Genomic DNA, 25,736 nt, shown 5'->3' with positions numbered 1-25,736 from the left:
CCACCTCAAGGGAATGCCCGTCTGCCCACGCAGGGCTGGCCCATGTTCTCCATTCTGCCGGGAAGGCTGTTGCCCCCGCTCCTGGGGCAGGGGATGTTGGGAGGTCCTGAGTTCTCACCCTGGGGCTTTCTGTCCACCCAGAGCTGGGGTGAGCTGGACAGTGGTTTCAGCCCTTCCGTTCGGTGACAGCGTGAGGCTTCCTGCCTGCAGGGGGCCTTTCTCTGTGAGCCCCCTCGCCTGGGGGCACACCCCCAAGCTGGGCTGTGCTGCTTCTTTGACTGCCTTGAGCGGCCATACCCAGACCTGGGCCAGGGCCACAGGAAGTGGGACAGACCTGGATGTCCCCATTTTCTGATCTAGTGCCAATGAACGTTCTGCTACCGGCTCTGTTCTCGTGCTACTTCCCCACGGTGGGGCAGGGTGGAGCTGCTGGAAGGGACCCCCCCTGCCCTGTCTGTGACAAGCCCCATGCCCACCAGCCTCGACGCAGGCGCTGAGGGCAGGTGCCCCTAAACTCACAAAGCCCCTTCTCCAGGGGGCTGTCCCTGACATGACCCTTCAGGTCACCTGAGCCCAGTGCCACCCCCCCCTCCCGCCACTAGCCCGGATAGGCCAGCATGTCCCCTCCACTAGACAGGACGGGACGTGCTGAGAGTGGCCTGTTTCTGATCTCTCCACAGAGCCCAACAGACCAGAGCAGCGCTTTGCAGGTCTCTATCGAATGCAGGTGTGTGGACAGGCAAACGTGCGGATGGCGGATGAATATCTGCGTCCGCTGCTTGAGGACCAAACAGAAACCAGGCAGCAGCAGGCTGGGCCACCCTGAGACCAAGACCCAGCACAGCAGGGCAGCACCGGTTCCAGCTCTCACCTGCTGCCCTCCTGGTTTATGTGGAGTGTGGCATCTCGGTTTGATAAAGCCTTTTTGTTTTTATTGCACATCACATAAAACTGACTGCACCACATTTAGAACAGACAGGGACATTCACAGGGAGTGGAGACCCAACTGTCCTTCTGTCCGGCCCTCACCTTCGGCCCACATTGCTCCTGAGGCTGGAGGCAGTGTTAACACACACGAGCACCAACAAAGAGCACACTTGTTTTGGGGGCTCCAGAGTTGTGCTGGGCCCTTGTGCATGGCCCAGTTTAGAAACTGCTGGTGACAATGACAAGTGTCTCAGGAGACACAGCTGGGCCAGGAGAACTGCCCCTGGGACGTGGCAGTACAGGGATCCTGTGGACACCTGGTCTGCTGGTGGTCGCTGGTACTGGTCTGAGTGCTGAGAAGGAAGACAGGCCCAGGCCGCCAGGCAGGCTGGCCCTGACGTCCACCTCAGGACACAGACCCATGGGGCAGTCGTGCCTGGGATTAGTGGATGCAGATGTGGCACAATTAGGTCTTGTCCTGGCCTGGCGGCAGCCCACTACCCCCCAGAACACATGGGCCCCTACTGGGTTCAAGGGAGACATGCTATGGGCACTGAGAGAGGGACAGGGCTGGTGGCCCGAAATCCAGCGGGTGACACTCTCCTGATACCATTCCAGAGAGTGGAGCCCAGAAGAGGGAGACCCAGGTCAGTGTGTCGTCACTCTCACGGGTGCGGAGCTGACGGGATCCCGAGGCCCAGAAGTGCCTGTGGAGGCCCGACCTGCACCGGTGTCCCAGGTCCTCCCTGCAGGTGGCCTGTGGGGGCTGATGCAGGGCACAGACCCCACGGGCTGCTGAGAGCCCTGGGGTGGGGACGGCCCTGTCAAGTCCGCTGCCCTTTCTTCCTGCCCACGGGATGCCGCCTCTTCCCCTGGAGCTTCTCCTTGCGGGCCGCGGCGGTGGTGAAGGTGATGCAGTGCGTGTCCAGGAAGTCCAGCAGCTTGCCCGTGGCCACGCGGATGCCGTTCTGCTTCAGCTCCGCCTGCAGCTCCCCCAGCTCGAAGGGCTGGTACAGCAGCACCTTCCGGTACAAGGCCGGCTGGGAGCGGATGTAGCGTCTCACCGCCTCCTCCGTGTCTGCCGCCCGGACGGCCGCCTGCGACGCGCTGACCCCCTCCTCGCCCTCGTCTTCACCTGCAGACTCGAAGGCTGCTCCAAACTCACAGGAGGAAGAACTGAAAAGAGCCAGACGACATTTTGCAACACCCTTTCTCTCCCGCCCCACCCCCAGAGACCAGGAACCTCTTTGAAGGAAGGTGTTTTTCTAGGGCCCCTATGGAGCCCGGCAGGGGGCACAGATGACCCCCCAGGGCTGCAGGACGGCCTGACAGTCCCCTGCAGGCTACTCCAGCAGGTTCCCGCCCTCAGCCAGAAAAGACCAGGCGTGTGGGGCAAGGAACCAGGTCCGCTCAGGGTCAGGGGAGCAGCCCTTTAAACCCACCTGGGTTTCCTACAGTTCAAACCCAGAAGGCAACAGGAGTTTCTGAACATCGGCCATCAGGCCTTGCTTGTGCCAACTCTCCGACTTGCTTCTGTCTGGTTACCTTTGTGAGCTGAAGGAGCTGTCACTGCCGTCCACAGAGGTGGCCACAGATTCCTGGGAGGCTGGGAGCTGGGTGTCGCCACCAGGGCCTGAAGGAGCCTCCTTGGCTGGTGACGTGCTCAGGGGCGGGACGCTCCCACTGGGCTGCTGCTTTCGCTGCCGTGGGCCCTTGGTCTTAGCAGATCCCTTGGACCTTTGGAGCACGGGGCCCACAGTGGCTTCCTGCTGGGCACGGTCTCCTGTCCTTGAAGGCTTGTGGGTCTCAGAGGTGTGGGTCTGGCTGGGAGGCGCCCCTCGTGGCACCTGTGAGGACGGGATCTCATCCTCAGAGTCGGACTCCAGGGTCTGGTGAGTGTACTGGAATATCTCCTTCAGTTTCAGAACCATCTGGCGTTTGGGCAGAGGGCGGACTCCAAACCTGAACAGGAAAAAGGTGAATGTCAGGTCTCAACCGCGAGGCCTGTCTCCGTGCTGTGTGCTGTTTCCCCGTGCTGGCGGAGTCATCACCGCACACCCAGCGGACGGCTTCGTGGGACTGAAACCTTAGATGCCTGGCTTGTAGGAGCATCAGAGGTTAGTGTCCTACGCGCCAACTAAGCTTACTCTAGAGACTATTCCAAAAGAGACGTGACTGTCCTGTTCTGAGTGATGGTGGCAGCAGTGACTTTCCTGGGTGTCTAAGGTGAAAATCAGCATTCATGGACATGATACTTTTTTTTTTTTTTTTTTTTTGAGACAGAGTCTCGCTCTGTTGCCTGGACTAGAGTGCTGTGGCGTCAGCCCAGCTCACAGCATCCTCAGACTCCTGGGCTCAAGCGATCCTTCTGCCTCAGCCTCCTGAATAGCTGGGACTACAGGCACGCGCCACCATGCCCGGCTAATTTTTTCTATATATATTTTTAGCTGTCTAAATAATTTCTTTCTATTTTTTAGTAGAGACGGGGGGTCTCACTCTTGCTCAGGTTGGTCTCAAACTCCGGACCTTGAGCGATCCTCCCGCCTCGGCCTCCCAGAGTGCTAGGATTACAGGCGTGAGCCACCGCGCCCGGCTGACGTGATAGTTTTAATGTTCTTTTACAACACCAGGTCTCCCCACTCTGACTGTTCTAGCTAGGGCCCCATTCCTACCAATGTGGGACATGGAGACCTGTTACCCAGAGGGTCACCTGAAGGAGTCTAATTTGTCAGCTTCCCCAGGGGACAGTGTGCGGAGAGGCCTGGGCAGTCACACAGGCTCTGTGCAGAGTAGAACCTTCCTCCCAAGCCAGCTGCGCCCCCCAGACCTGAAGGGACAATGTGGTGGGTCCTGCCACTCCCAGGCTTGCTGAGCCTGGTTATGTACAGGAGAGAAAAGAGCACCATGAGCAAGAACGACACCCACCTGTCCAGTTCTTTCTTCAGCACCGGGGTCTCCATGATGGAATACCTTGGCATTGGAGTTATGGGCACTTTTGGGGGCAGGTTCTTCTTCTGATTAGCACCTTCTGAGTAAAACAAAAGCAGCACAAGTTTTAGCACGGGAGACGTGGATTTACCACATCTCATACTGGTAGCGTCACCAAGAATACTGCACTTGAAGACAACCCAACCACCACGTTGCTCCATGAAAGCAAGAGATGACCACCCCCGTCACTGTCTGGAGTCCTATCTTCCCGTCGGAAAGCAGCCCACAGCACACACTGGGGACCATGCTTGTCTGACGCTGATGCTGGGTGAACAGGGCTCCTGGGGCTGTTCAACCCAACAGCCTGGCACAGGACTAGAGCTTATGTGCATAAACTTAAAATGTCTTAATACACGATGACAATGTGAGACAATGGATAACACTGATATCCTTCAAGCAGGCGTAGACATCAGTATTTTTTTGTAATTCAATAAAAGGACAAATAATCCAATTAAAAAACATGAACAGACATTTATCCAAAGAAGATCTATAAATGACCAATAAGCACATGAAGAGATGCTCAACATCATTAGCTGCAAGGGAAATGCAAATGAAAACCACAATGAGACATCGCTTCGCACTCGCCAGCATGGCTGTAATCCGCGAGGCGGAGCAGCGGGCGTCGGTGAGGACGGGGAGCGGTGCGTCTCACTCGCTGCTGCCGGGACGTAAAACGGCGCAGCAACGCCGGAGGACGGTCTGGTAGTTCCTCCAAATGCGAGAGAGAGCCCAGCAATTCCACTCCTAAGTATACTCCTAAGAAAAATGAAAACTTACATCCACACAAAAACCTGTACGTGAATTATTAACAGCAACCAAAAGTGAAAACAACCCAGATGGCTACTGGTGGGTGAATGGATAAACAAAGTGTGGAATATCATACAATGGATATTATTCAGACATAAAAAGGAATAAAATACTGATACATGCTACAATATGTATAAATCTTGAAAACCTCATGCCAAGTGAAAGAGGCCAGACACAAAAGACCACGTATTGTCCGGTTCTATTCATAGGAAGTATCCAGAAAAGGCAAATCCATAGAGACAGAACGTACAGTGCAGGCTGCCAGGGGCTGGGGAAAGGGGAGCAGGGGGACTGTTGATGGGCATGGGATTTATTTCTGAGATGACGAAAATGTTCTGGAATTAGTGGTGATGGTTGCATAAGTAAAAGTTGCTGAACTGAAATTTCATGGTGGTTCAGTATATTCACTAAATATATTTTAGTAAACATACCATATTTAGTGAATATACTAAAATGTATGTAAGTGAATATACTTACATTTAGTGAAATATACTAATTAAAAATCACTCAACTATACACATTTTAAAAGGGTGAATTTTATGATATTTGAATTATATCTCAATAAGGCTGTTACTTTAAAAAGTAAGTATTTTACTGTAATCCCAGCTACTCAGGAGGCTAAGGCCTGAGGACGGCTTGAGCTAGAGGTTCGACACCAGCCTGGGCAACATAGCAAGATCCCGTCTCAAAAAAAATAAAAGTATTTTAAAGACAAATGGGGAACGGGGCAAATTAGGAACACAAAGACTTTGGTTCTTATCCTTTTTCTGATCATGGAGCCCTTGGAGACTCTGATGAAAACAGGCTCTATTGTCTGAAAAATGCTTCCTGTCATTGCAGCATCTGTCTTGAAGCCCAGCTCAGATTCAGACCGAGGTGCACAGGTCTGAAGCCTGCTGCAGTTCCCCCAGCCCGCCTGGGTGCTGGTCAGCTGCAAACTCTCCAGCCCCCCACACCTGCCCTACCTGTTTTTATTTTTTTTAAACTGAGGTGAAATTCACATAAAGAATTGCAAAGTGAACAATTCAGCAGCTTCAAGTCATTCACAACGTTGGGCAACCAACACCTCTATCTAGTTCCAACACATTTTCAGCACTCCCAGAAGGACACCTGTACCCAATGAATGGGTCACTCCTCATCCCTCCTCCCTCCTCCCTCCACCCCCAGGCAACTGCGCTGAATCTGCATTCTGTCTCGGCGGATCTGCCTATTCTAGACGTTTGATGTCAACAAAATAATACAACGCATGGTCTTCTGTGACAGGCTTTTGTCACTCAGCATGTTTCCAAGGTTCACCCACATTGTAGTGGGTGTCACTGCTTCATTCCCTTTTACGGCTGCGTAGCGCTCCATTGTACGGACAGCCCACGGTTTGCCCATTCATTGTCAGTGGGCACGTGGTTTGCGTGTACCTTTTGCTACTGTGAATATCTCTGCCATGAACACGCGCAAACGAGTCTCTGAGCCCGTTTTCAGTTGTTTTGGATATATACGTAAGGGTGGAATTATTGGGTCCAATGGCCATTCTACGGTTAACTTAATGAGGAAAGACACACGAATCTTAAGGCACGCGGAGATGCTTGCTGGACAGAGCTGTGACCTCTGAAGTTGCTGGCTCAGTGTTCTGCAGCAGGGTCCAGAGACGTAGATGTCTAACCAGTGCCCATGTGAACACCGGGGACCCGGGCAAGTCTGGGAAATGCTGACTTACTGGCTACAAAGCACATGTGTGATAACAGCTGACTCCCCCTCCGCGGTGGAGGGGTCTGGGAGGCAACGGGAGGGCTTGCTGCGGTTAGCAGGCCCTTCAGCAGCGCCGGCCCCTGATTACCATCGAAGATCGCCACGTCCCCTTAGTGTAAGATACATAAAAGACAAAGCTGTCATGGTAGCTTGCCCCTGTAGTTCCAGCTACTAGGGAGGCTGAGGTGGGAGGATTGCTTGAGCCAGGAATTTGAGTCCAGCCTGGGCAACACAGTGAGACCTGTCTCTTAAAAAAAAAAAAAAAAGGACAATAGCCCTCCCTGTCCCCAGCCCTCCTGGCTACTCACTGGGTGTCTCTGACTCTTCGGGCCTCTGAGCTGGACCAGGGCTTTGTGGCTCGGACACAGGAAGAGCCTCTGGAGACCTCTGCTCTTCCCCATCCCAATCGTCCCACAGAGCTGAATTCAAGAAGCTCAGCCTGCTGCTGCCCGGGGAGCCGGCCCATGAGGATCTCTCCGGAGGTTTTCTTTGGGCAGCACGGTTTCCTCGGATGGGGGTGATACCCAGGAGCCCCGGGGAGTGGCCATCACCGCTGTCCAGGGCCTCCCTCGCCCGGCTGCTGGGACTGCTGGTGCTCAGGGGGCCAGTCCGCTCGAGGTTCAAGTGGTCGATTGGAATCGGTGAGAGGGGCTCCACTTGCCAGTAGCAGTCGTCAACAGGAACTGGGGGGTCGCTGTCCAGCGGGGGGCTGCTGTGTGCCTGGTGGGAGGCCACCTCCTGCTCATCTTCACTATCCTTAACCTCCACCACTTCGCTCGCCGGCTTCTGCAGGCTCGGCCCCGGCGGCGAGCGACTCGGGAACTGCCCGGTGAGATGGACACGGCCTCCTGAGGTGGGCCGAGGGGCCAGCGGGGAGGAGAGCTTGTGGTGCCGGGGCTGGGCACGGGAAGGGCTTCTGAGGACCTGCCTTCTGCTGCGAGAAGTTCCTGGAGTGCCGGGGGCACGGCACGATGACAGTGTCTGGGGCGCCATTACTGACAGCTCCGGTGCAGCTTCCTTCCCTTCCCCACTTCGCAACAAGGCTGCAGGCGTGTGCAGAGTCACCTCGTCCACCGACGCCCTGGCCCTGAGGCTGGTGATCTGGGTCTGGGATGAACAGTCACGGCTCCTGCTGGCCAGTGGGGTGGCAGGCACCAGCCACGAGGAGTCCGTGGTGCTGTCCTCATCCGGGCTGCTCTCTCGGTCACAGAACAGCCAGGGGGTCCCTCTGCTGCCCACGGGGCCCCGCTTCTCTGGCCACCCCTCCCCCTCCTCCTGCCACAGCTCGGCTTCTCTTCCTGGTGGGCTTTGGGAATGTTCCTGATCTGCATCAACGTCAATGACAGAAAACAGCTCAGAAGACTTGGGGCTGGTGTCTAGAACTTTCCTTTCTTCTTGGGGATCACTGGAAACTGACTTTATTTTGGTTTGTTCTAGCTCGAGCTCTTCATCTGAATCCAACAAAAGGATAATGTCATCTTCTTTTTTCACGCTGGATGCAGAGTTCTGAGCTCTGGGACTCAAATGGTCAGGTTTCGTTTGGGTTAGGTCAATGGACAGGGATTTTTCTGGGGAAATCAGGACCGCCTTATTTTTGCGTTCCAGCATGGAACTACATTCTTTGCCTTTCTGGTGGCCTGGCTCTTTAAATAACGTAACGACACTACTGTCCCTTTTCTGCTTTGATAGCACAGCTGGAGACGGTGATTTTGGGGAGGCCACATGGGAGACACCACTATGCGACTGGGGCTTCAATGGGGACGACCCGCTTGTGTGATGAGGGTGAAGATGGGACTGGCTGGAACTCCCTCCCTGAGGCGGCTGGGACAGGAAGCAGCATGGGTGCGCTGGGGGCACCTGCTGGGAAGCAGGGATCTCCCTGCCCCTCTCCTTGACAGCGCCACCCTGTTCCTCAGGATCACTTGTTATCTGGGACAGCTCAGAGAATTCTCCTGGAGTTGACGAAAAGAGCTGCGTGTAATCGTGGGCATCCTCCGTGTGCGGAAGGGGACAGCCCCCCAGAGGGCTGGAGGAGCCGGAATGACCCTGGGCCTCCCTGGGCGCCTCTTGCTCATGGGTCTCTGCACCCCCCTCCCTGTGTGAAGGCTGCCTCTGGAGTGGTCGCACGTTTTCCCAGCTGGTTGGGGCCTCCTCTCTTCCTGGCTCAGAGGACTCCATGTTCTCTGCTTTTTCCAACCGTTCATTGACCTGGACGCTCGCTAGGATATGCGCAGAGACTGGACTGTCCTCATGGTGGTCAGCGTCCTCGTCAGCGTCTGGTATTCTTGCCCCCAGGAGCAGCTTTCGCTGAGTAGCTGCAAATTCATAAATTTCTTCCATTTCTGCTTCATTCACCTTTTCTCTGTCTTCTTTGTGGCCCTTGGATTTCAACAAAGTGTCTGCTTCCTCGTCTTCATCTACCCACACTGACCTCAAGAGTTCTTGGAAATTCTCTGCTCTGCTTTCACAATTCTTATCTTCCTTCTCCTCCCACTGTTCGCCCTCTGAGTCTGTCATGAGAGGCACTTGTTCGCACAGGTGAGCCAGCTCACTCATGCCAAACCTGCAACAGGGAACACCAAGTGTCATGGCCACGCTGCATGAAGGCGGGGCGCTGGGGACACCGGGATCGAGTCGTCACGAGGAGGAACAACCATGACTACCCCTGGCCTTTCCCAGCTCTTCTTCGTAGGCAGTGCCCACGCTTCTGCCCAGGAATACCCCAGGCCACTTGGTTCTAGAAACCAGAGACTTACAACACTTTCACGCAGAGTTCTCTAACTACTGTGCACCAGGCTGAACTTGAGATAATACGAACTGGCAGGGCTGCAAAACTGGAGAGCCCACGCCCCTCGAGAGGCCCTCGAGACATGGTGCCAGATGAACCACTGCAGCCTGGACCTGTTGGCAGGTCAGCCCCGGCGGACGAGCACACCAGCTGGCCCCTGCACCAAGGCTCGGTGGTCTAATCAGTACATTTTGAACCCCAGAGGCTGAGCCATTCCTTTCCCAAGAAAGCACCTGACGGATGCCAAAGCCTTGGCTGAACAGGGTTTACCCCAGAGGTCCTGCAGCCCCGTCGGGAGGTGCAATACACCAGCTGTCTCTGCTGAGAGACTGGTGTGGACAAGCCGGGAGCTGCACAGTCATGGGATACAGACTCAGCATTTTCTCTACTTCCATTTTCTGGGACTCAGGAAAGGACTACCGTTGTCCAGCTCTAGTGGCAGAACAAGCCAGGAGCAACAGTGCTGGGGATGGTGCCAAGGCCAAGAGTCACTCTCTTTTATCACGCCCAAGGCACTAAAAGCCATGGGACTTGGTAGCATCTTCCCCATCCAGCGCTCGGTGCCCTGCAAGTGTCCATTCTGGCCTGACTTTCAAGACTTTTAGGACTTTTCGGCCCCTAACAAGCTCTGTTCAAGGTCATTGCTGGTCATGAATTTGGGATTAAAAGGTATAAACAAGGCTGGGATCATAGCTCACGCCTGTAATCTTAGCACTCTGAGAGGCCAAGGTGGCAGGATCACTTGAGGCCAGGAGTTCAAGACCAGCCTGAGCAAGAGTAAGACCCCATCTCTACAAAAAATAGAAAAAATTATCCAGACATGGTGGCACATCCCAGTAGCCCCAGCTACTTGCGAGACTGAGCCACGAGAACCGCTTGAGCCCAGGAGTTCAAGGTTGTAGTGAGCTGTGATGACGCCACTGCACTCTAGCCAGGGTGACAGAGTGAGATTCTGTCTCAAAAAACAAAAAACGTAAGAAATAAGATAAAAGGTATAAACAGGACTTGAAGTTCTGATGGCCTCAGCCCTGACCCTTCTGCACACAACCCTCCCTTGAGCTGTCAACTTGACGATCCTCACCAGTCAGTTTTGAAGGTTTTGGCGTACAGAGAAAGAACAATCCAGACCTGAGGGCCAGGGAGCTCAGCTCAGGGGCCAGGTGGGGGGACAGGCCAGTGTCCGCAGCGTAGAGATAGCGCAGGAATGCAAGGACGGCCTCTGTGCTCACGTCACTCAACAGGACGCGCTGGGTCAGAACCCCGTCTTCTACAGCAGAGAAGCCTTCGTTGTTCACCTGAGGGTGAAATACAATACAGAAGGTTTATGGATCGCACAGTCGTAACTTGGAGTAAAGAAGACCATCTCGTCCTCGGAGTCTCTAGTCTCGTAAACAGCCCCCTGCCCCAAGAAAAGCATTAGCTAGTGTTGACGCATTTTTCTGGCCAGTGATTCTGCAGGCCAGGCCTAACACTTCTCTGTTGTCAAATTGTATCAGGAATGGAAGTTCAAGAACCCAGTTAAGGCCGGGTGCGGTGGTTCATGCCTGTAATCCTAGCACTCCGGGAGGCCAAAGTGGGAGGATCATTTGAGCTCAGGAGTTCGAGACCAGCCTGAGCAAGAGTGAAACCCCGTCTCTACTAAAAATAGAAAAAATTAGCTGGGCATGGTGGTGCATGCCTAGAGTCCCAACTACTCGGGAGGCTGAGAGGCAGGAGGATCGTATGATCCCAGGAGTTTGAGGTTGCTGTGACCTAGGGCTGACCGTCACGGTGGCACTCTGGGTGACAAAGCAAGACTGTTTCAAAAAAAAAAAAAAAAAAAGAACCCAGTTAGTTTCCTCTTGATAGACATATCAAGGGGTCCAGAACTTTCTGACAGAGAGACTGGCAGCAGTTTGCTGGATTCGTGACATTCAAGTCAAATGGACATCAGAATGTGTCAGAGGAGAAGTTTCTGAAAACATTTGTCAGAACTCAACCTTAAAGAGATCGGCCGGGAGACCATAATTATACAGAGGAAAGTGGAAATAAGCCCGGGAAACAAAGCATTTTCATTCAAAAGAAGGAAAATCTGGTGTTTTCCAGTCCTGAGGCCCTCCTCTCACAGTCCCTCACAGCCTGCTTGACCTCCCTCTGAGCCTTTGTCGCTTCTCCAGGTATCTTCTCTATCTTCTCCCTACCGTGGCAGCAGTGGGGACAGGAAGTGAGGGAGACAGGGAGGGGGAGGAGGCAGCAGGAGAGACAGGGGGAGGCCTGGTCCGAGAACGGAGGGGAGGGCCTGGGAGGGGTGCGCGGTGGCCACCGCGTACTCACATACTGACTGAGAAGCGGACATCGGGCATAGAGCACAAACTTGTGGGCGTGAAGCACCTCCCCGCTGTCCGTCTGGAACTGGACATCGCTCAGGTGTGGGTTGTTGACCATGGCACCAAAGTCAGCAACCAGCAACCCGAGGGAGAGCTGAAACAGACGAGGAAGAGCCGTCATTGCCATCTGTGGCGCTCCTCTGGGCTGTGGGACGCGCCAACTGAGGCAGTGCCAGGGTGGGCTGGGACCCTCGCTCTCCTTCCAGGATGGTTCCTGTGCTCGGTTTCACCTTTGAGTTTCCTTCAGGCACCCGGTGATACAGAACAGCAAAACACTAGCCTCTTTCTCAAGTTCTCTACTGCAACGTATTCCCTGACCTGAAACAGGCAGCAAGTGGAGCGGGAGGACAGGCAGGAGAGAGCTCCAGGCACGGTGGGGGTCAGGCTAACGAGTCTCATGTGCTCGTGCACTCAGCGCTCACAGCAGCCCAGGGAGGAAATGTACCAGCCCGCTGTGACACACGAGGACCCTGAGTCCAAGCAGCTTGGGGACCTGGCCAAGAGGTGAGCCCCAGGTCTACTCTCTTTGCCTAGGTGCGATGACATCACTAGGCTGGCCCCTTTGTGCAATGTTCGGTTGATGCTGATATCTTAACGGCATGAGTTCCACTCTAAGGAGAACCCAGCCCCCACCCCAGGCCATCCCAACGCAGAACACTGGCCTGCGGGCTGGAGGCCAGGCCCCCGCTTGCTCAGCTGTGCTCTGGAACCAGCCCAGGACCCAACCGAGAGACAGTGGTCCCTCCGGACTCCCAGGACAAAGCAGGCTCTGAGGGTTCGACTACTGGGATGATCCACAGAGTTCAAAGACAGAAAGGACAGAAGCCATCAGGGCAGGGCTCCAGAGGGCAGACAGGCTCCTGTGCACGCTCTCTGCCTCTGCTCACAGGCTGTCAGCATGTGTCAGCTCTCTGGGAAGCAGAGATGCTTCTCGAGAGACCAGCAAATTCATGGCAAGGCCTGGAGGCCAGAGGTGGGCCGACCTTACCCCGCACATGACAGGCCTTACAACAAGCGAGAGCGGCCAGGGCCACAGAGCGAGGGGCCGAGCCCAACAGCTCAGCGCGCGGCAGGAGGAGCCAGGCCTTACCGAAGCATGGCTGCCCCTCTCCAGGTGCTTCTCCTCGGGTGGCAGGACGAACCCGGTCAGTGGAAGGTCACTGGGCACCAAGTCCAACCCTGAGATAAGGACCCGCAAGTTAACAGAATGTCACCTCCCAGTAACGTCCACTGCCAAGCAGACAGCATCATCCGCAGGCTGAGCTGGACCCAGAGGTATGGTGGCACTTGTTACCTGAGGACATCTTTTAAAACAAACCCCCCACGAACTGTTTTTATCACCTCCCCAAACAGGGAGGTAAAAGAATAGTAAGATAGACAAAAGTAACCCAAAGGATCACTTGCTGTGGGCAGACGGCTCTGTCCTTGGTTAAAGTTGAAGGAAAACTGCGACAGGCCTGTATTACATTTGCCTTTGAGAAAAAAGTGAAAGCACCCTGAGACTGCGCACCCTCCCATCGTCCTGGGATGAGCTGCCGTCACAGAGGCACAAGGTCTGGTCCACCCCAGCCTTGGCCACAGGGAGGGGAGGCCCAGGAGGACAGGGCTGGCCCCAGCCTCCCACCCAGTGTCTCACCTGTGGCCCCTCCCGAGCCAGCCAGGCCCCCACTGCCAGGCCATGGGCTGGCGCTCAGCCCCTCCCTTGCCAGGTCCACCAGGTCTTGCAGGGCCTGGTGCTCCCTCTGGCTGGCCGACGGTGATGGGTCCCCAGGGCTGCGGCCCACAGAGGGGGTGCTGTGGAGAGCAGGTGGTCCTCCCACGCCCGGCTCTGACTGCTCAGGTGGCACCAGTGGCGCCACGGGCTCCTGCGTGAGGCCCTGAAAGAAGTCAGTAATCAGAGTGACCATGTGGCTGCTGCACTGATGCACGGCCTGCAGAGGCCACCACAGTGTGCACAGCTGGACCTAAGACCGCAGAGCGGGATGGGGGCCGTGGAGCACAGAGGGTCCCCAAGGGCACCAGCCACAGCCTGAAGCAGCCCCAGAACGCTTTCCTGTATCACTGCGTGTCAACAGGCTTCTCTGTCATGGCCAAGGACAGCCCTGTGGCTTCCAAGTCTGCAGAGAGGTTTACCAGAAGGCCAGAGGTGGTCCCCAGGGGCCTGCCACTCTCCTGACATCCTCTGAATGGCCTCAGTCAGGGGAGTACCAACTCCAGGGCCACCTGCCACAAGACTGTCTGGAGCTCGTATTTATAATGCATGTTCCCGGGGCCCCCCCTCAGACGTTATCCCAGCCACCCTGGGGCTCTGTGTTTTAAATAAACTCCAGGTAAACCAGCATGAATGCAAAGATAAATCAATCAATCAATCAGCTCCAGGAACACATTAAGGTGTGCGAAGCAAGGGTCTCCCTCCCTGCGCTTCCCAGGAAAGGCATCTAGTTGCTGCACATGGAAATAAACTATGCCGACGCCCCTTGGTTCCCTCCCCTTTCCTTGGACTTTCCATTGGTGCAGCCGCTGACACCCAGTGTTGCCATTCTGGAACTGCCCACCTCTCCCCGCAGCCCGTCAGCGCCTGTCCGGAGGGGAAGAGCTCACCGAGGCCGGCCGCAGGGGCACAAGGGGCGGGACCAGGCCGGCTGTGTAGAAGGACTCCATAGCCCAGGCTCCAGTCAGGGCGCTGCTCTCCCACAGAAAGTTCCGCTTCCCCTCAGGTGGTGGCAGACGCCAGCTGGCCTTTTCCAACTCTTCCTTTAAAACCCTGCTGGCAGGAAGCGGTGGCGTGCTGGACAATTCTGCTTCCTCGGAAAGGAGCAGGGCCACTCGCTCCTGTATCTGCCTGCCTGTGGTCTCGGAGTCCTGGACCAATAACCTCGGGGGTGAAACCGGGGTTTTCTTCTTGCGACTTTTCTTCTCTGGAGAGAAACAGAAGCGACACGGTCAGCAGTGGAATCTGGCCACTCGTCCTGGGACCCACTAGTGGTCTCTTCCCAGGGCCACTGCTCCCGGCCACAGGTACCTGCTCCTGGGTGTATCCTCTTGGAGAAAGCACTTTCCAGCCTGAGCGCTGGCACAGCCGGACACTGCTCCATCTCGGATCGGGACAGAGCCATGGCCACCAGCAGGTCCTCGGATGGCGCCTCATCAACCTTCCGCCTCTTCTGTGGCTCCTTCTTGTTGGTGGCTCCTTTCCGTTTCACACCCCCAACGTGACTGCTGAAGCTGCAAGGCGGCCAAAGGGAAAAGGCAGTGGGACTGGAGGTGCCTACACTTCTGACGCTGGTCCCGTGACTGAAGGGGGCTCCGGGGCAGCATGCGAGGGGTGCAGGGGCGAGTGGGCGCTTGGACCAGCACCTCTGCCATGACCACCTGAGTTCCAAATGACCAGGCTTGGCCTTAGGGCACGGGAGGCTCAAAGACGCCATGATAGAGTCCACCTCCTGTAGCTTTCTACTCTGACAACCTTCTAGAAGGACCCACACACATCTTCTTCTTTCCTACTTGGAGATATTTTAAAAGCAGACATATTTTATCTGAGCAGGCTGTTTCAGTGCAGTCCTGCCAAGAGGCAAGCAATGGCCTGGGTAATGTTCATTCTGAGACCTACTCAAGGCTTTCGACCCTACGGTGCTCATGTGGATGTGTTAGACACACACAGGCTCGCCAGCTAAGGGAACCCACCTCTGCCCTCTGTGGTCTCGGCCCTAGCCCAGCTCAGCTGCCCACAGCCCGTGTGCAAGGCAGTGGCCAGAACCAGCAGAGCCATCGCCCTTGGCCTTCTCTTTGCTCCTGATGGCTGTCAAAGGAAGAAGTCCCAAACCTAGAAAAGTCTAGGGCCCAAGCTGCCTTTGCTCCCTATAAAGTTGGGGTCAACTCTGGCATCCTCGGGGGCAGGGGCAGTGTGGAGCTGGCCTGACCCTCCGCCACGTGAGTGGCTGTGGTTTGCAGGCCAAGGACTTGTTTCCTAGCTGTCAGCAAGGCCTCCTATTGTAACACTTAAGCATTGTCTCAGCAACTCTTTGAACTGTGCTGAATAATCTTACATTGACTGTGTAAAACTGGGCTACACTGAGGTGGAAACCCTGCCTTACAACAAAGACACGGATGCGGCGAAGTGAACATCAAATCCTCAGCATCACCGGAGGGTACTGACTGCAGGACTGTGGGACTAGAAACATCTCAGAAGGACCCTGAGGAAACCGGACACACCTGAATGGGCCACTCCAAAGCCTTCAAGGCTGGAGAATTTGTCCCTCTTCAGGCCCTTCTAGACTGTGCCCCGTCTCAACCTCAGATCAATCAAAGAGGCCTCCACTGTCCTCCAACACTATAAAAAGGTTTTTGTTTTTTTAAACAAACGTCATTATTTGGCTTGTTTTCTTCCTTTTCATTTGACTCACCTGGATGCTGGTGGGCCGCCTGCTTCAGGCCGAGCTGTCTGCAGCCTCACGGCCTGCAGCAGGAGGCGGGGCCCGACCTCCATCTTCACTGCACACTGTTTCAGGTGACTGATTCTGCTCTTTAAGGTGAGAAACGGTTTGCCACAAATCGGGCATTCGGGGATCTGAGGCATGGACGGTCTCAGTGCCTTTTCAGCCTCATCCAAGCACCTGGAGGAAAACAGTAAATACAAGAGAACCACGTTCGCCGCAGTGGGGTTGTAGCAAGTGGGATCCATGTCAACACGGACGTGCTGTGGCCAAAGCATGTTCCCCACAGCCAACCCCTCCACACAGCCTGTACAGCGCCCAGCAGTCAGCCTCCAGACACTACGTATCTGCTAGCAAAGTTAGCTAGACAGAGCAAGGATTGGTTAAACAGTTACTTTAGGACCCAGAAATCCCACTGCTGAGTACATACCCAAAGAACCGAAAACAGGGACTCAAACAGATACACGCAACACACGTGTACAGCAGCGCCACTCAGGAGACCCGAGAGGCGGAAACAATCCCCTGCCCACCCGTGGATGAAAGGACAAACACACTGTGCTCTGTCCACACAACGAGATGTGACTCAGCCATAAAAAGGATGAAGCACTGATACACGACGCGGATGAACCTCGAAAACACTGGTAAGTGAAAGAAATCAGACAAAAAGGACGAGTATTGCGTGACTCCGCTTGTACGAAGTGTGCAGAATAGGCAAAGCCATACAGACAGAAGGTTGGTTAGCGGTGGCCGGGGGAGGGGGGGGACAACTGGGCGACTGCTAGTGGGTATGGGGTTTCTTTTGGGGGTGATGGGTGCACAACTCTGTGAGTCACCCAAAGCCATTGCATTATACACTTTAAAGGGGTGAAATGTGTGGTATGTGAATTATAGCTCAATAAAGTTACTTTAAAAAAAGGGTAGGTTGACAAGAAAACTGAGGTGCTGTCATCACGGTGAGGAGTCTCGGGGATTCTGTGGCGCGCACAGGAAGGGCCACGGTCGAAGCTGCTCCCACCTGTTCACATGCTGCTCCCTCCGTGCCACGCTCATGGCTGAGAGGTCCTTTTGACAGAGCTGGCAGAAGAACAACCCCTTGTCCTCCAGGCTATCGTCGTGCGTGGACGCTCCTCCCCGTGCAAACTCCTGCTGCAGGGCCAAGGCCATGGCAGCATCGCTCTCTGTGGCAGGGAGCCCAGACCCGTACCCTGCAGAGAAGCACGGAAGAGCCATGAGGATGAACCCCAAAGGCAAGCTCACCCTCGGAACTCTGCGTCACACGTGGGCACCAGGCAGAGCACTAAGAGACCAGAGACCAGCACTGTGCTGCCTGGTGACATGAGCACTAAACGGGGCTCCTGGAACAGCACTGCCCACGTTTTAATGTGCGCTCGGATCACTGGGAAGCTTGTCAAAATGCAGGTCCGGGTGCAGGGGGTCCAGGTGGGGGGTGGATACTTTATTTCCAACAGCCCCCAGGCTCGGCGACGCTGCTAGTCCAGGACCACGCTCTGTGTATCAAAGCCTGAAGAACCTGCCTTTTGTTTTCCCCATTTCTGCTGAAATTGCCTACCTCAGGCACCGTAGGTTCCTATTCCAACAGATCTGGGTTTTCTCATCAAAGCTTAACCTTTCCCTACTGCTGACCTTTTACAGCCCGTCACAGAACCAGGGCAGAGTGAAATGCCTTTGGTGATTAAAAGGCAGCGTCTGTTACTGAGCGTGAGACCCATGGAGGGACTGATTCTGGTCTTGAGATGGCTTCCAAGGCGGCCCCTCTGATATTGCTGGAGCAGACCCTGGGCACTCACAGAAGATACGCCCTGAGAACTTCCTAAACCCCCAAGTTTGTGAATATTACTACAGCCGACCTTGCCTGCCACCAAAGCCAGAAAGCAACACACCTTCATTTTGGTGCCCTGTTTTGTTTTTTAACAAAGAAATAATTTATCTCTTCCTGAGCATTTGTTAGGCATGATATGAAGAGACATGAGTCAAATGTAGGGCAGGTGCTAGGCTCACGCACCGGCTGGGCGATACCGCTGCACCTCCCACGTGCGTTGCAGGCCAATGCCTCAGCAGGATGTCAAATTGCTGCACGTGTGAACCTTTGGGGTGGCCTGAGCATCCTCCATGCTTACAGTAAAATGTGCAAATGCAACACCAAGAGCCTACATACTTACTAGCTATAGGTCTGTCAACACGATTTCTTCCTATTTCTTTTCCTTTCGTATATTTTCATCAGAAATGAGGATTCATATTATCTAGGGGATAAAGAATAGGATGTCCTAAGGTGCCTTTTGGGGTGGTGCAATATGAAATACACAGCACCTGTGACGCACTGTTGCCAGACTCTAACCTGGAGCCAATCAAACTAGCAATCCCAGGGATAGAGGAAGGGGCTAAATGATGCCATGAAGAAATAATCAAATCCAGAAAGTGGGAAATCTCGTAGGACAGCCTAGAGTCTTCAAAGCGTAAGTGTCGGCTGGGTGCAGTGGCTCACACCTATAATCCTGACGCTTTGGGAGGCTGAGGTGGGAGGACTGCTTGAGCCAGGAGTTCAAGACCAACCTGAGCAACACAGCAAGACTTTGTCTCTACAAAAAATAAAAATATTAGCCAGGCATAGTGGCGCACCTGTAGTCTTGGCTACTACGGAGGCCGATGCAGGAGGATCAATGAGCCCAGTAATTAGAGGTTGCAATGAGCTATGATGATGCCACTGCACTCCAGCCTGGGCAAGAGAGCAACACCCTGCCTCAATAAAAACAAACAAAAATAACACCCAGAAAGTCACTGTCATGGAAAACAAAAGAAGATGGGGACTATTCTAGAATTGAGACTGCTGAGCTATAGCAATATACAATAAATATATTAGCAATATTGAGTCCTTGTTCAGGAAAAAACCCGTTATAAATGATATCCTTGTAACAATTGGGGAAATTTGAATATGAACTGGATCCCAGGCAATATTATGGAATTAGGTGTGATAACAGGATCGTGGTTATGCCGCAGAATCTAGTGGTGAGGCACAAGTCGTCTATGACTTACTTTTGAATAAAAAGGAAAATATGCATATTTATAGAGATATAAAAATATAGGACCAAATATTAACAATTATTAAATCTAGGATGAGGGTATAGGGCATTCATTATAATTTTTTAAAACTTTTCTGTAAAGAAAAAATTTCATAATAAAAAGTCAAAATAAAAATAAAATAGAAGAAGAGTTACCTTGTCAAAGAAGCTAGGTGGGAAATGACCCAAGGGACCTTTTATTCTCTGGCAAGATCCAAGGTGCTAGCAAAGGTAAAACACCAGGCCCACAGCAGAAAACCACCAGACGCTGGTTTCTCCCTGCCTCCCTTCGTCAGAGTGTAACCCATCTCTGTTTGGAAGACAGAAACACACCCATCATACCGTTCCCTGACACCGTCTCCTCTTGAGGGCCCTTTGGGACATTTTCTTCCGATGCCAATTCAAGGGAGCACTCTTCCGAAGCATGTTTCAAACGCTTGGGGCCTGCTCTCTTGAACTGCTGCATTCGCTGTAGGACCAGCTCTGCCGTGCGGGGTTTGGAGGGACTTGGCACCTCTGTCGTCAAACAGGAAGGAGGTGGCTGGGAGTTGCTCTTGGAAGCATTCTCTGGCAAGGAGGAAAATATTCACAAGCATCTGTTGTAGCTGGAAAAATAAAAGACTTTTCTACCAGATAGAGAGGTTAGACCCACGTTTCAAAGGAGTCCTTTATCAACTAGTTTAGGTTTGACTCACAAATGTGAACAGGACTGCTTGTTGGTAACTTCTTTTTTTATGGCAATGCAGACATAAGTATCAATGACAGGAGGGAGTAGGAAGTGACTGCTAATTGAGCTTGGGGTTTATTTGTGGGACGATGAAAATGTTCTAAAGGTCGGAGGTACTGACAGTTGCACAACTGTGAATATACTAAAAACCACTTAACTGTACACTTTAAAAGGAATGTGAATCCCAATAAAGCTGTTATTAAAGACATATTAATGACAAAGGTTTACGTGTTTCTAGATCAGGATCCACAGATGGCCTTCAGTGGAGATCCATGAGACCCCCCTGAAGCTGTGTGTCAATTTCACAGGTATGCACATGGGTACGGTTTTCTGGGGAATCATGAATAGTTTTCATCAGACCCGCAAAGGGAACAGGAGAGGCCAATAGTGTTGGTCGGGCAACAGTCTTGAAACCTTACAACAGTGTCTGCGAGCTAAGACTTCACCACCACTTTACTGAGAGGTGATGCTGTCCACACTAGAAAAAAAGTTAATTAATTTCAGGAAGTGACAGTGAGGAGAATTTAGAAACAGAACTCAGGAGCCCAAAGAGTTTGTGGTATATTATATATGCAAGGCTGGTTTCCAGTTCTGCATGAAGAAGGTATGCTAAGCACATGGCTCAATATGCCAAGGGCAGCAGGGCAAGAAAGCTGCTTTAAACAAACAAAAAAAAAAAAAAGGAAGAGAAAAGAATAAAAGGTCTTTAGAGGAGAGAAAGGAAGGACCTGAAGATTCTCCTGGGACTTAAACCCATACGGCACCCTCCCAGCAGCCTGACTAGATGGGTGGCCTATTCCAATTTACCCACTTTGGAATGAATTTAAGAAAATGAGAGAAGTAGCATTAATTTCATGTTCGTGTAACTCATGTCAACCACACAACGTAAACATTCATAGGAAATTCTGAAAGAGCAGAGGATTCCAAACATAATCATGTGAAAAATTCACACAGGGGTTATATTCTTTACGACTATTGTTTAAAACAGGAGTCAGCAAACTATGGTCATGGGCTGACTGCCTGTTTTTGTAAATAAAGTATTACTGGCACACAACCATGCCCACTCATTTACATATCATCTGCTGCTTTTTCACTACAACAGCAGTTGAATAGTTTCGACAGAGACCGTATGACCCACAAAGCCAAAATATTTACTATCTGGCCTTTTTCACAAAGTTTTTCAACCCCTGGTTTAAAATAGTACAAATCACCTCTGGTTTCCCCTGGAAAGTTCTTGAGGTGGTTTTTGCCTGGTTACCTGTCTGAGTGGTCTGTGCTCTTTCCCAGAGCACAGGCTGATTTGGAGCAGGAGCAAGCACACCTCCCTCCCCATTCACAGTGACAGCCGTTTCACTTGCTTGCAGCTTGGTTGTCCCTTGCTTTTTAGTCCTAGGGGCCTGGCTGCCAGACCGAGGTTTCTTCTCCGCAGGGCCTTGAAGGCTTTTGCTCTTGGTAGCAGCTTGTTTGGTCCTTTTCAATTTGCCTCTTATCTGAGTGCTGTTTGAGGCTTTTTGTGCCTTCCTTTCTCCTGACACTTCCTTGGTTCCATTTTTTTTCACCCTTTGGAAAAAGCTGGAGCAGAGTTCTTTAAAATCCTCATCGGACTCATCCATCATCTGACCAGGTTTAAGGCTTTCCGGCTGGTCTTCAGAGGAGTGACAGTCAGTCTTGGGCCACGCACACAGGTGAGAACGTGAACCCAAGCGTAAGTCTAGCCAAGCCTCATTCCCACTCACAACCTCATTATGGTTCCTCTCTGCTTCTCACTTAGATACTTGGAGAGTGCACCACTGAACTAGAAGTATTGTTTTCCTCTCCATAACGATTTAAGTATCTTTGTTCAAGCTGGGCCTGTGGTTAAATAACATGTTTAAAGCTTTCCTCTGTTAAAGTTCACAATTGAGACAATGTTTAATTGTCCAACAGATGCCTCTAAAATAGAAGATCTATGAACTTGGTGCTCGGATGATTCTCCAAGAGCTCCACGGTGATAAAGCACATTGGTTCATTTAATTTCATATCTGTGGAAAACCAAAAGCATCTAAGTGTAAATAGACAGACATTGTCATTTTATGCCATTTCTTCCAGGAGGTACGAGGGCATGTGAGTAAGGGAGAAGTCTTCAGAGTAACTGTACTGTCAAATACTCAGTACAGCCCGGTTAACACAGTCTAATCATCCTATAGGACATCACTACATAACAGACGAGAGGGATCTAGAAACCTGTCAAAGCATGTTCTTCCAAAAAATTATGTGCATCTTGGGAGTGTTGTTTTTACTGAAATTTGGGGAACAAACCCAATGAAGGGGCCGGGCGCGGTGGCTCACGCCTGTAATCCTAGCACTCTGGGAGGCCGAGGCGGGTGGATCGCTCAAGGTCAGGAGTTCGAGACCAGCCTGAGCGAGACCTCATCTCTACTAAAAATAGAAAGACATTATATGGGCCGGGCGCGGTGGCTCACGCCTGTAATCCTAGCACTCTGGGAGGCCGAGGTGGGCGGATCGTTTGAGCTCAGGAGTTCGAGACCAGCCTGAGCAAGAGCGAGACCCCATCTCTACTAAAAATAGAAAGAAATTATATGGACAGCTAAAAATATATATAGAAAAAAATTAGCCGGGCATGGTGGCGCATGCCTGTAGTCCCAGCTACTCGGGAGGCTGAGACAGGAGGATCGCTTGAGCTCAGGAGTTTGAGGTTGCTGTGAGCTAGGCTGACGCCACGGCACTCACTCTAGCCTGGGCAACAGAGTGAGACTCTGTCTCAAAAAAAAAAAAAAAAAAAAAAAAAAGAAAGACATTATATGGACAACTAAAAATCTATATATAGAAAAAAATTAGCCGGGCATAGTGGCGCATGCCTGTAGTCCCAGCTACTCGGGAGGCTGAGGCAGTAGGATCGCTTAAGCCGAGGAGTCTGAGGTTGCTGTGAGCTAAGCTGATGCCACGGCACTCACTCTAGCCTGGGCAACAAAGTGAGACTCTGTCTCAACAACAAAAAACAAAAACAAAAACAAAAACAAAAAAAAAAACAAACCCAATGAAGGGCAGTCACCACAGAAACAGGATGATTCCTGAATGTAAAGAAGCTATCTCTTAACTGGCCTAGGACCCCCATCTGTTAGAGGCTCTATCAGCAAACACTGCAACATGAGAGAAAGAAAGAGAAAGAGAGAAAATTATATGCCCCTGAACACTTGAGAGAGAAAAGGCCACTTTTCTCTATCTTCTCAGCCCAAGAAGAGCTCTCTAAACTTGGATGACTGGAATACTGCCTATAAGCAAAGGCTGGGCCTTCTGGAAATGATTATACTTTGGCACACTGCTAGTGATGTTCAAAAATCAAAGCTGAATGACCTAATGGCACAAAGTTCTTCATTTCAAATACAATAATGCAATCTCTGCTGTCCAAGTAATCTGATTAATCATTTTGTTTTCGAAAGCTAGGTAGATACCCCTACCTAGAATCTACTTGTATGGCTGGCTCATTCTCATCTTCCATGTCACTTCCTTAGAGAAGCTTCCCCTAATCCTGTAAGTGGACCCTCCCCCACTCCATTAATCTCTATCATCACCCACTGTTTTCACAATAGCATTTGTCACAGGTTATAACCATATGTAACAGATATTTATTGAATGCTTGCTGTGTGCTAGGTACTGTTCTAATTGCTTTTCAAATTTTCAACTCATTTAATCTGTACAACAATCCTTTATGGTAGAATTTATTGCCATCCTTCCTTTACAGCACGGAAGCAGGCAGAAGCAGAATTAGGAACTGGCTCACGTTCACACAGCTTTTGAAGTGGCAGGGCTGGGATCAAACCCAGGCAGTGTGGTTCCAGAGTGTCTGCTCTTGTATTTTTATTCATCGACTTATTATCTGTCCCCTACTATGCTCAACACTTTAGGAGGGCACAGACCCAACTACTTCACTTTGTATTCTCTTCGGTTTATCTGGTGCCTGACTTGTAGTAAGTGTTGGACAACTATTTGTTGAATTCATGAACTGCAAAAAGTTTGATGTAATCGCAGTGAAGAGAACGTAGTAGGAGAGAAGGCTGCAGGGAGAGACAGCAGTTCCCAAGGGCCTGGAATGTCAGACTAAGCAAACTGAATTGTATTCTGTTGGATGTGGTGAGCCGTTAGAACAAATTCCTCCCTGCACAACTGTGTTGAGTCTCCACATCTCTGTTGATATGAGTCTTAAAACAGTTCCATCTCCTACGGGTTCTCAATCAATATGTGCCGAATGACATAACGGATCCCACAAGACTGCAAGCTTCCAGAGGGTAGGGGACTTGGGCCTCCTCAGCATCCCACCTACCTCAGCGCCCGGCTCACAGCAGGCGCGGAATGAATGAATGGATCGGTGTGGGGCGGACCCTCCTGCTTCCCCCCGCCTGGCGACCTACGGAAAGGGGGCTGAGGGATCCGCCTGGGAAAGGGCTGCCAGGACTCTGAGGGCTCTAAGGCCAGACGGAGAATCCCGATCGCTGGACCGGCTGGGACCACCGAGGGTATCCGGATCCGCACCCCCCCCCCCACCCCCGTCCTCCCTCCGGGCGGGCACCGGCCCCTCTCCACCCAAGCGCGGGTCCTGCCTCTCCGCCGCGGCTGCGGGCCTGCCGAGGCCAGAGGGCCAGCGAGGGAGGCGGGCGAGAAAGGCTCTTCACCCCCAAGAGAGCGAAAACGGCCCGAGGTGACAAGATCGCCTCCTCCCGGGTGCAGACTCCCAGCCCCAAAGCCCGACTCCTCCTACCTCCGGCGCCGCCGCGGCAACTTCTCAACGGAGAGCCACGCGCCTGCGCATGCGCCACCCAGTGCCTCCCCCGCGGAGAACTACGTGTGCGCCGGCGCAGAGCGGCCTAGTGCGGGGAAGAAGTGTCTCGCTTCCCGTCTTCCTCCGCGGCTCGGGGCGCGGGCGCGCGCTGGCGGGCGCTTGCGGACCGCGCCAGGCGGGGCGCAGCCGGACTGGGCGGAAGCTGCGCCTGACAGGCTGGGTGGCGGTAGCCCGCGTCCAAACAAAGGCTATTACTTGTCAAGGAAGAGTCGGGTGAGTTTGCGGCGCCGTCGCAGCAATTTTAAGAGAAAGTCTAGTTCCGTGACAGTTACACAGGAAATGTTTGCTGATACAATGGCGGCCCCCTCGGAGCGCACCTGCCTGTGGAGCAGACGAGAGTTAACGGAGTGAGGGGCATTGGGAGAGACCCCAAATCCAGCCTGGCAGGCCCGGGGAGCTTCCTTCCCGGAGCGGGTAGCGTGAAAGTTGAGGCCCTGTGGTCGGGTAGCGTTGGCTCCGCGGAGAGGGGATTGTGCCGCGGCCTGGGGGTGGGTGATCCCGAGCTCTTCGGCCTGGCTGGAGCAGAGTCGTCGGGGGCTTGAGGGGAAGATGAGACCGGAGAGGTTCGCCACGGGCTGAAATTTGAGGGACTTTATAAGTATTAAGGGTTTGAACTTCAACCTGGAGTCTGCGGGAACCCACTAAGATTTTGTTTTCAAAGGCCATTCCAGTTGCAGTGTGAAAATGGATCGGGGGAGCAAGACCGGAGGCCACGAGATGCATTAGGAGGCTGCTACAATCTGGGCGAGAAACGAGGGTGCCCGAGTTAGGAGCTGGAGCGACGAGAACGGAGACCTCCTAAGGCTTTGGTAGTTCTCATGACTGACTTGTTTGCTACGGCTTGCAGGTTCCCGGCTCGGCCTCTGAGGGATGCGATCCCAGTCACTGAAATAGCGGTCACAGAAGTGTGAAGGAACAGGTTTGGAGAGAAGATAATGTGTTTATTTAAAGGTATAATTCGCACATCAGAAATTCACACTGTAAAGTGTACAATTCAGCGGGTTTTAATACATTTACAAGATTATGCAGCCATCATCACTGTC

At 52.7% G+C, this 25,736-nt stretch overlaps 1 protein-coding gene across 1 annotated transcript; it reads right to left on the bottom strand.

Moving 5' to 3' along the window:
- Positions 1-1,012: 1,012 nt before the first annotated feature.
- SLX4 (SLX4 structure-specific endonuclease subunit) lies at positions 1,013-25,359 on the bottom strand. Its single transcript, XM_069485701.1, has 16 exons — positions 25,336-25,359; positions 25,011-25,014; positions 21,068-21,567; positions 19,472-19,694; positions 17,068-17,257; positions 16,023-16,232; positions 14,642-14,844; positions 14,221-14,537; positions 13,256-13,496; positions 12,710-12,798; positions 11,567-11,713; positions 10,382-10,548; positions 6,774-9,028; positions 3,853-3,955; positions 2,473-2,889; positions 1,013-2,103 (listed from the first exon to the last, which is right to left on the bottom strand). The coding sequence occupies exons 1-16, from the start codon at positions 25,357-25,359 to the stop codon at positions 1,752-1,754; spliced, it is 5,442 nt and encodes a 1,813-aa protein (XP_069341802.1). The 3' UTR covers positions 1,013-1,751.
- Positions 25,360-25,736: the final 377 nt, after the last annotated feature.

Source organism: Eulemur rufifrons, chromosome 14 (assembly GCF_041146395.1).
Source record: "Eulemur rufifrons isolate Redbay chromosome 14, OSU_ERuf_1, whole genome shotgun sequence".
Lineage (NCBI taxonomy): Eukaryota > Metazoa > Chordata > Mammalia > Primates > Lemuridae > Eulemur > Eulemur rufifrons.
This window is presented reverse-complemented; position numbering and strand designations above follow the sequence as displayed.

Bases quoted from the DNA above. Each gene is read 5' to 3' on its own strand.
- SLX4 (XM_069485701.1), bottom strand. From the start codon at position 25,359: ATGGCCTTTGAAAACAAAATCTTA. The intron at 14,538-14,641 runs GTACCTGTGGCC...GTTTCTCTCCAG, and splicing joins GAGGATACACCCAGGAGCAG to AGAAGAAAAGTCGCAAGAAG. The intron at 9,029-10,381 runs GTCTGGATTGTT...TCCCTGTTGCAG, and splicing joins CTGAGCTCCCTGGCCCTCAG to GTTTGGCATGAGTGAGCTGG.